Source organism: Lagenorhynchus albirostris, chromosome 13, assembly GCF_949774975.1.
Source record: "Lagenorhynchus albirostris chromosome 13, mLagAlb1.1, whole genome shotgun sequence".
In the NCBI taxonomy this organism is placed as follows: domain Eukaryota; kingdom Metazoa; phylum Chordata; class Mammalia; order Artiodactyla; family Delphinidae; genus Lagenorhynchus; species Lagenorhynchus albirostris.
In genome coordinates, this window is record NC_083107.1 from 30,060,361 (window position 1) to 30,070,596 (window position 10,236).

Sequence of the window (10,236 nt, forward strand, 5' to 3'; positions counted from 1 at the left end):
CGTGACGCCACTCCACAGTGTCTACGGAGGCTCATAATAACAAATACGGGCTTGCATTATTTTTTATATCTTTGTTATTTTCTTTTCTAATAATTCATCTTTATTGTACTTTTAAAAATAAAGCACATGACAGATTGGAAATGTACAAATCTTCAAACATTTGAGAAGCACTGTCTTAACCCACACTTCTTCTTCTTCTTCTTTTTTAAAATATTTATTTATTTAGGCTGTGTCTGGTTTTAGCTGTGGCCCGTGGGATCTTCGTTGGGGCATGCAGGATCTTTCAGTTGCAGCGTGCAGACTCTTAGCTGCTGCATGCAAACTCTTAGTTGCGGCATGCACGTGGGATCTAGTTCCCTGACCAGGGATTGAACCCGGGGCCCTTGCATTGGGAGTGCTGGACCACCAAGGAAGTCTCCTAACCCACCTTCCTAATCACATAGCTCCCCTGCTGGAAACCCTTAGTGATCCCCACTGGCTACAGCAGAGGTTTCAAATGGCGGGTGGGGACCAATTCATGGGTTGGGAGCTTAATTTACTGTGTCATTACCAGCGTTAAAGAAAGAGAAAAAAGTGGAGTAAAATAGAAAATATGAGTGTGTCACATGTCGTAAATGCACTTTGCTTTATACACACACACACACACACACACACACACACGTATATGTATACAGTATACACATGTATACAGTATACACACATATGTATATATATATTTCATATAATGCATATGTGTGCTGGAGTATGATGAAAAATGTCTTTCTTCCTATGATCACCGTAAAAAAAAGTTTGAATACAGTGGTCTACCAGATGAAGACAGCACTGCCAGCCTGACGTGCAAAGCCACAGAGGAGAGGCAATTGCTGAGGGAGAGCAGGCAGTGCTTCCTGGGAAAAGGGTGAAGGTGAGCAGGGTTTAGAGGATAGATGAGCAGAGGGAATGACATGAGCAAAGACCCCAAAAGACCACGACCTTCATGCCTAGGTTGTGCTGGTGCTCCGACTAGGAATGGGTCTGGTCCTGGCCTCCAGGACCTTGCAGGTGGCATGAGGACTGCAGTCCCTGTGATGGGAGCCTGGAGGAGAGAACCCTTAAGTCTGTCAGGGAAATCAAGGAAGACCTCCTGGAGGTGACAATACCTTAGCTGACTTCTGAGGAAAGAGCTGGAGTTCACCAGGGGAACGGGGTGTGGGGAAGGCTTGCCTGGCCAAGTGAGTGACTTGTGAAAAGGCATGAAAAGCTCCTCATGCTTGGGGATACAAGTCATCTGATGTAGGTGGAGCGTGAGCTAGGGAGGGGCCTCACGTACCATGTTGAGACTCAGGATTTTGTTTTGGCCTGAGGAGCCATGGAGGAATTTTGCGCAGAAGAATGCAATGAGTATACTTCCATCTCAGGACTCTGGCAGCCCTAGGAGAATGGATTACCGGGGAGGGGACAGCAGGGAGGGGACTATTGCAGCGGTTGGGCCTGAGGTAGGGCAGTCGGGGTGCAGAGGGTGGGCAGGATGGGGGGACTCAGGAGGAGCCAGCAGAACAAGGCCACCCATCAGCTGACTGAATGGGCAGCGAGACGAGGGGGGAGGCGAGGATGACTCCAGCGTGGCTGACTTGGGAAACTGGCTGGATGGTGGTGCCTTTTGCTCAGATAACACATGAGGCAGAGCAGGTCTAGGCAGGAGACAATGCATTTAGTGTGGAAAGTGGCACTTGTAGGTGGGTGTGGCATGTAGCAAGGGGGCTAGGTTAGGCCAGGGGTACAGGCTGGGGAGAGTGAGAGAGAAAGGGCCGTAGAGGGAGCCTCAGGGAGAAAGGCTCCATGAAAGACTGAGGGGAATGGTCTTTGAGGCACAAGGTCAAAAAACTTGGGTCCCAGGAGCCAATGGGGCAGAAAAGACCTAGGAAGAAAAGCAGCAAGGCAAACGCTTAGGAAAATCAGATATCCCCAGGGGCTCCTGCGATGCGGCCATTGGGAAGCCACCGACACCCTTGGCAAGGGCGTAGCTCAGGGTGGAGGGGCAGAAGGCAGCGGCTTGGGGAGTGAGTGGAGCGGACACGGAGAGACAGAGGGAAGCGGGCTGCTCTAGACCACATGGCACCTTTGTGCGAGTTGGAGGGGCCCCTCCTTCCTCCAGACAGATCTGGAGCACACTGGCTTGGGGTGGGGGAGGGACGTGGGTGGCCTTCAGCCCCATGCGCCCCGCAGTGGGGCATCTGCATGCCGTGGCCCTGCGAGTGTGGACCAGCCCTGCTAGAAACTGACTGGGCAGGAAGGAGAAAGATAGTCATTGACCAAGGGGAATGCTGGATCACGTGAGGGAGTATTTTTTAGGATGTGAGAGCCTAGCGCACGCTGGCTCGGATGAGGGAGGGGAGCCCATGAAGAAACAGAGTACAGGACCGGGGCCTGCAACAGGAAGCTAGGTGGGAGTCTGGGCAGGAGGAAGCAAGCCTGGTATCCCTGCCGGGGATCTGGGGAGCCGGTCGCTGAAGGGGAGCAGGGCTGTGCGCCTGGGGCGCGGTGTGCCGGCGGGTGCTGCAGGCAGCACTGAGCTGAGAACCTCGGCTCTGGGGCTTGGGAGAGGACGCCCAGCAGGGACACTGAGCTTACCTGTCCTGAGTGACCAGCGGCTCCGGTGACCGAGACCGGGCGACATGCAGACTGCCGGACAGCGGGCCTAGGACTGGGCAGGCTGCGGAGGGTCTTGGCACAGAGCTTTTGTATACTTAGCATTTTACTTTCTATGATAGAACATTTTTGAACAACCCGAAAGTTGTGGAAAACTCAGATGAACCCTCTTACACCTACCATTTAGTTTCAACAGTTATTACTATTGTCAGTGTTATTTTATTACCACTCCTTTAAGTGCCTTTTTAAAAATTAAAAAAAAAATTATCAGACTTTATTTTTTAGGGCAGTTTTAGGTTCACAGCCAAATTGATCTGAAGGTACAGCGATTTCCCATCTACCCCCGCTTAAAATCTTTTTTTACTTGAAAATAATTTTAAACTTACAGAACTTGCAAGAAGCTTCTTTATTTTTAAATAGTGTTTTACTTATTAGAGGATATATTCTCAGAATGGATACAGAAGAAAACTGAGATCTTCATGAGCCTACCACCCAGAAAAAAGTACTGTCATTGTTCTGTTGTCTTTCCTTCCAGTCTTTTTTCTATGCTTATATTTGTATTTTCTGTCGGACTGTTGTATCCAGAGACTAACTGGCTTCCTGGTCTGGTGTGTCCATATGAGCTGGCTCAGTCCCAGGGCCTTCCCCCGCAAATCCCTCCAGAGAGCCTGCCGAGAGCAACAACAAATCAATCTGAGTTTGTGATTTGTGGCTGCCTTCATTCCCCAGGCTCCTCTCTGGCGCTCCTTTAATTTTGGTTTTTCTTGGGTAACATTGGTTGGTTTCTGGTGGGATGAGGTGCTCATCTCTCCGGAATTGGGACGTCTGTGTCTGAGTCTTTCTCCCCCGCTCACCTGAGAACTCTGTGAGTGGAGGGCTCAGATCTGATTCACCGCTCAATGTGAAGCAGAAATAAGTCTAGAATTGAATCAACCTGCTTCTTTGGCATTGCCCAAAGAACTGCAGACTCAGAGTGCCTTACGCTAATTTACAGCCACCAGCACGGTGTCTGGCACCTAGTAGGTGCTCAATAAATGTGTTACTGCTGCTACCGATAACCTAGAGATTTCCATCCTGGTCAGGGTTCCGCTGGGTTTTCCTCCTTCCCTTTCCCACCCTCCCCTCCTTCCTCCGGATGGTAAAGAGACCATTCTGACATGCCAGAGGGAAGGTGCCCCCCTTTGTCCCCCCATCGTCTGTAAGTTAGGAGCAAAGCTGAGCTGGCAATGGATCCAAAAGAAACAGCTCCTGTGCTGAGGCTGTTTTATATGCTTGCACGGCTCAAGATACTAGTTATCATTAGCAGCAATTAAAACTGTTTCAGGATCAGTTCAGAGCTGCCTTGGAGGTATTTTAAGTTGGACAAAAGTCCTCCACGTGTCTAGCTTTGAGCCAAGTTTCCTGGTGTTGTTAGAAGCCCCCTTGTATTTGGAGACTGCAGTCTATATATTTTGAATGCCTGAATATTTCATAAATTTCAAGGGTGTTTGTCCAAAGTGGGTCAACATCTCCAAAGCGGTTTGGATTACATGATGAGTCCCACTCCCAGCCTCAGTTAGGTGGAGGGGAGCGTGGAGATGGGAGAGGAGGGGAATCTGCCTGGGGTCTTTCCTTAGAGCCAGTCCCTCTGGCCAGGCAGAACCCCTGGGCTTCTGTGGCCCAGAGGGAGGGTGGCAGAAGGGATGAGGGCATGACCTCCCAGGGTTGGGGCATCAGGAAATGGGAAGAAGGCGGGAACCCAGTTTGGAGGGCTGGGATGTGAGGAGGGGTGTGGGGAGGACTTCCGAACACCTTAAGAAGTCTTCGTATTTGACTGAAAGCTAAGAACAGGGTAAGAACCGGTTTTGGCGTGTTGAACTTCTAGGGAGTTAGTCAGCAACTTGTTTTGACCAACTGTTGGTTGGCCCTGGTCTTGACCCTGGGCCTGGAGGACTGCAGGTGGCACTGGGGCCTCAGATCACTGTTCTCTAAACATCTCGGGGACCCTCCAGGATGACGATGGGCACCAGGCATCTTGCTGCCTGCTGACAGAGTGGATTCAGCCTGTGGGCTGAGTGGAGCGGCTTCTGGGTGGAAGGCTTTTAAACCAGGTGGTAAAGGAGTTGGTGGGCGACACAAATGGGAGGAAGAAGTTCTGGAACAGCGGAGAACTGGAGCAGGGAAGGCCGGACAGGAATTCCTTGTCCCTGAGCTGTGCCCAGGACCCAGGAGGGGGACCAGGCAAGGAAAAGCTGTCCTGCCCCATAGCCTCTGGCTACAGTTGGTGTGAGTGCTGGGCACTTCCCACTCAGCAACAGCGGGGCTGGGAGTTGAGGGTTTGTGGTTTGGAAATAAGGAACCCGCTGGTGCCTTGGGTTTCCCCACAGGCTTTGCTTTGGTCAGAGCCCACCCAGACTCCCTTGGGCTCTGCTCTGAATCCCTAACTGGATTTTTATGCAGAATTCACCTCTTTGCCCCTCTTTGCTGCTTAAGGACCTGATGCCACGACCCACTGAAGGGAAACCCTGGAAGCAGCCGGGGCCCTGCTCCCGGGAGCTGTGCCATCACCCCTCCCCAGCCCCGCACTCACGCCAACCCCGGGATGGGGCCTCGGGAGGGACGAGCCGGGGCGGGAGCTCCTTGGAGCGGGGCAGGCCGAGGGGAGCTTGCTCGTGGTGGCAGAGCCGAGAGGTAGGAAGGATGGAGGGAGTCGTGTCCTTGGCTCCGCACAGTGGAGGAAGGGCAGAAGGCGGGACGACCCACTCGCAAAGTGGCGTGGCCGTGACTGGGTCTGCTCCAGGGGGTCAGCCTGCATATACACGTCGGCCTTAAACTCTTCGAAACTGGGCTGTTAAACATCTTCATCCTGGTTTCATCAGCTTGTAAGCCACGGTGATGGGACCTGCCTAGTTTTCTGGGCCAGTAAGTGTGCCCAGAGGCTCATAAACATCAGGTTCCTCCAGTAAATACGATATTAGCACTCGGTGTAACCGTGCATGCAAAGAAATCTGTGAAACGAAAGGTGGGGGCTGAATTCTGTATGCATGTTTCACAATTTCTTTTTTTTTTTTTTGCGGTACACGGGCCTCTCACTGTTGCGGCCTCTCCCGTTGCGGAGCACAGGCTCCGGATGCGCAGGCTCAGCGGCCATGGCTCACGGGCCCAGCCGCTCCGCGGCACGTGGGATCTTCCCAAACCGGGGCACGAACCCGCGTCCCCTGCATCGGCAGGCGGACTCTCAACCACTGCGCCACCAGGGAAGCCTATGCAATTGCTTAGTGGTTTTGAACCGAGAATGGTAGTGTGACTGCGTGTTGGGGGTGGGTTTTACATGTGCAGGATGTGTGCACAGTGTGTGGGGGGACTGCATTTCTGTGGACATGTATGTGTGTGTGAGGTGCGGTAAGGAGGGCGTTTGTCTCGTGTGTGTGTGTGTGTGTGTGTGTGTGTGTGTGTGTGTGTGTGTGAAGAGAAGTCCCAGCAGATTGGATGGAGACAAAACCAGCTACATAATTTACAGGGCCTGGTGCAAAATGAGTGTGCGGCCTCTTGTTCCAAACTATTGGGAATTTCAAGACAGCAACAGCAGAGCCTCCGAACAAGCTCGGGCCTTGCTGAGTGCAGAGCACCCGTGACTCCCCAGATCGAATGCCCATGAAGCGGTCCCGGTTAGAGCACCTTCTGTGTCCCCTCAGCCTTCTTTTGCTGCCTTGAACAATCCTTAAATCCCCGCCTGCTCACTCCCCATCCAGCTCCCAGGGTGACCTTGATCTTGGGAGTGTGAGGCACCCACCAGAGCCCGCGTGCCCGGCAAGGGCTGGTGGTGCCCTTCTTTCCCTCCTGGTGTTGCAGTCTGGGCCTCACGGGGGGGGCCCAGACTCCATAAAGTGTCTCCAGGCTCTTTGCTCAAAATGATCTCCTGAGAACGTGCGGTTGCCCTCCCAGGCCCCCCTTGCACCCCCTGTACCCTGGGGCCCTGCCCACCACCCTGGGGACTTGAGGGCTCAGGCTCCTCCCCGGGCCCCCAGTGCGGCCCCAGCAGTTGTCAGGAAGCAGACACCGGGACGAGAAGGAGGCACGCAGTTTTTGGGGTGCCCCAGTGCCCACCAAGCGCGTCAGTGGGCAAGCCACCTTGCCTCTTACTTCCCTCGGTCACATGCCAGCCTCTTCACTCCTTCCCACTTCCAGGGGACCAGGTGTTCGGGGTGACGAATACCGGGGAGCCACAGAGCCACTAGGTCAGTTCCCTGGGCCACAGAACAACACCCATCCCAGGGACTGGGAGTCTGTCGACAAACGTCCACTTGCAGAAGGGGCTTCCTGGTCTTGTGGGTGCAGGGCCATTCCTCTGGGTGTAGGTTTTGCATTACGCAATCTTCTCGGAGACCCACCTGCCCTTGACACCTTCCCACTGACTCCACTTCCCCCTCCTCTGGGCTCCTGGAATGGCATGATGGCCCCACCTCAGCCAGGCAGCTGTGACGAGAGGTGTTGACCCAGCTGCCTCTGTGCTGGTTCACTGTGTCAGGTGGAAGAGACTGACACAGCCGCAGGGACTAAGGGTCTTTCGGCATGGTCAGGGACCCTGGGACCGTCCAGAGGCAGGACTGGAGCCCGGGGCCTCTGGAATTCAGCCAGGCACTGGGTGATCGGTGGTACAGGCGGCTGGTGAGAAACAGGCTCTGGGCAAGGAAAAACAGCCCAGAGCCACAGGTGTGCCGCTGCTTCTCGCTCCTCTCCTGGGTTCATCTCTCCTGTTTGGTGATGGTACTCAGCCAGGCCTGGAGCCCAGCAGAGAGCACCTGCTGGCCCCAGAGTAAGTTTCTACGGGGCCTGGAGATAGACGTGCACGCGCGTGAGACGGACTTGTGAACGGACCAGCACAGCCAACGCACGGCTCAACGGGGAGCAAGCACACCAGTGAGGGCCGGAGTAGAGGGCTCCATGGAGGGGCGACATCTGAACGAGGTCACACATGTGGGCCCCCCAACAGCTCCGGTCACCCTGCGCAGGCCCGAGTCAGGCTCCAGCCCTAGGACTCCCAGATCTGCCTTCTGGGCATCCATGGGGTGGCCCGGGGTGGCCCTCCACCCTCCCGCACCCTCCCCCTGCAGGAGGTCCCACAGCCAACCTCCTCCATCCAAAGCCTTCCAGACTCTCACCACTGGCTTTGCCGACATGGTGGACGTTTCCCCCTCTTGGAACACAAAGGAGTGGAATTCCCTGGCTGCTCTTTCCACGAATGACTGGGTGAGGGAATGGACTACAGCACCTGGGGAAGGGGCTCTTGGAAGGCTCCCGGAAGGTGAGAGAGGAGGAGCCCATGGTGGGGCCCACCCAGAGCTAGAGCAGGAGCCCGACTCCGGATTCTGGACCCCACTCCCATAAGTGCAAGATACGCACCAGCCCACTGCAAGGCCCTAATGTGGGTGTGCGGGCCAAGGCTTAGCCCGCAAACACGCTGGCTCTGAATTAGGCGTGATCAACGAGGGGAAGTTACTCTAACAATTGCGTTCATGGAAAGTGTGTGTGTCCCCTCATTTGAAAATCGATTTATTTCTGGACATTCTTGATTCTGGGACTCTCTTCCACCTCCCTCTCCAGAGAATCTACGGGATTCTCTACTTGGTTCAGAACGCACGAGAAACACCTAGCCCTCGCCACACGGAGCAGAAGCGCAATAAATGTAAGCTCCTTTCCCTTAACCACTCAGAGGGGTCACTCGAGGTTGATGCAAAGGGGCTTCTCCAGTCTAGAAGCTGATGGGCCTCTGGTCCCTGCCACCCCCTTCCTTCTCCAGCTGATGACAAACACCTGGATATCATAACATCCCCTGTTGTCCTCATCTGTTATTCTGGGACAGGCTGGGGAGGAGGGTACCTGAGTAGGGCCCCTCTGACCCAGGCTGGCCTTCCTTGCAATGTGGGCTGGCAGGTACCCGTCCCGATGACGAATGCAGGAGGGCGAGGTACTGATCCTGCTAGATGGACAGGATGCTGGCAGGAGGGTAGGAGGAGCAGGGCGGAGCTTCCAGAACAAAGGCAAATGGGGAGCCCTGGGGGCTCAGGCTAGGCATCAAAAAGGCTCTGCAGAGTGAGCAGGCTACAGCAGCTCTCCGTCTCTGCACCCAGCAGTCGGTCAGACAGCCCTCACCTGGTCCCTTCTGCCTGCCCATGGCGAATACCGAGCAACACTTTGCTTAGAGAGGCCTCGTGTCCAGCGTGATTGCACCGACGCTGCTCTGTGGCTTTCTCTGCCTGGTGTGGGTTGCTGCTGCAGTTCCAGAGGAAAGCAGAGGGATGGCCGGGAGTGCAGCCAGGAGCTGGGAGGGCCACCGGGAGCATGCCTTTGTCCTGGAGCCTTTTGATGGAGCCAATGTGGCCCCGCACCTCTGGCTGAACCGCTTTGAGGTCATCAGTGACCTCAGCCATTGGGACCACGCCACCAAGCTGAGGTTCCTGAAAGAGTCCCTCAGGGGAGACGCCCTGGAGGCCTACAGTGGACTCAGTCCTGAGGACCAGGGGGAATACGGGGCTGTGAAAGAGGCCCTCCTGAAGACCACTGGGGGACCCGGGGCGGCCCACAGCTACCAGCCCAAGGAGATCCTCTTTGCCAACAGCATGGGTAAGGGCTACTACCTCAAGGGGAAAATTGGCGACGTGCCCGTGAGTTTCCTGGTGGACTCTGGGGCCCAGGTCTCCGTGGTCCACCCGCGCTTGTGGAAGGAAGTCACCGGTGGCGACCTGGATTCCCTGCGACCCTTTGAGAATGTGGTGAAAGTGGCCAACGGGGCTGAAATGAAGATCCTGGGTGTCTGGGATACAGTGATATCCCTGGGCAAGCTGAAGCTGAAGGCGGCTTTCCTAGTGGCCAACGCAAGTGCCGAAGACGCCATCATTGGGACCGACCTGCTCCAGGACCACAACGCCGTCCTGGACTTCGAGCATCGCACGTGCACACTGCAAGGGAAGAAGTTCCGCCTTCTGCCTGTAGGAGGGTCCCTGGAAGACGAGTTCGACCTGGAGTTCATAGAGGAGGAGCTCTACTCAGAGGAGGGGCGGCAGCAGCTCCCCTATTGAGAAGCCCCCTTTGCCTCACCCCCCAGATACTGGCGGGAGGACCCACCACGGTGGAGGGGATGGGCACATATCCTCAGGGGTCACTCGGCTTGGCCAGCCCTCTTATACCAACCCTCGCCTTCCTGCTCCTCCTTTGCAGGGCCCTTAATCTGCCCCTGATGGGGGAGGCTTCCATGGGAAAAGAAACAGGTGAGGGAGAGCAGGCTGGCTTTCTTGGGGGCGGTGGCGTGTCCTCGTGGCTGTCAAGCTGCTGCTGGTGGCAAAGACTTGGAGGCTAGAAGAAGGTTCCAAGAAGGCTAGAAATGATTATCTTTGGGAGAGGACTGGGGGACGCCTTCAGGTTCCCTGAGATGTGGCTCAGTCACCTTTGGGCCCAGGTAGCCTGTCTCGGCTGGGCTGGGTCCTGGCTGCAGGGTCCTTACAAGCAAGACCCAGCCCTCATGGTGTGGGTCACAGCTGCCCTGGGGTTCTTCACTGTTGGGTCTTCCCACCTGCACAATGTGTGTTTCTTTCTGTGATTTGCTTCGAAACCCATTGATCCTTGTGCCAA

At 55.2% G+C, this 10,236-nt stretch overlaps 1 protein-coding gene across 1 annotated transcript; it reads left to right on the forward strand.

The window, feature by feature from the left end:
- Positions 1–8,801: 8,801 nt before the first annotated feature.
- ASPRV1 (aspartic peptidase retroviral like 1) lies at positions 8,802–10,236 on the forward strand. The gene has a single exon (XM_060169432.1). The coding sequence runs from the start codon at positions 8,907–8,909 to the stop codon at positions 9,684–9,686; it is 780 nt and encodes a 259-aa protein (XP_060025415.1). The 5' UTR covers positions 8,802–8,906; the 3' UTR covers positions 9,687–10,236.

Excerpts from the sequence above, each read along its gene's own strand:
- ASPRV1 (XM_060169432.1), top strand. The coding sequence starts at position 8,907 with ATGGCCGGGAGTGCAGCCAGGAGCTGGGAGGGCCACCGGGAGCATGCC.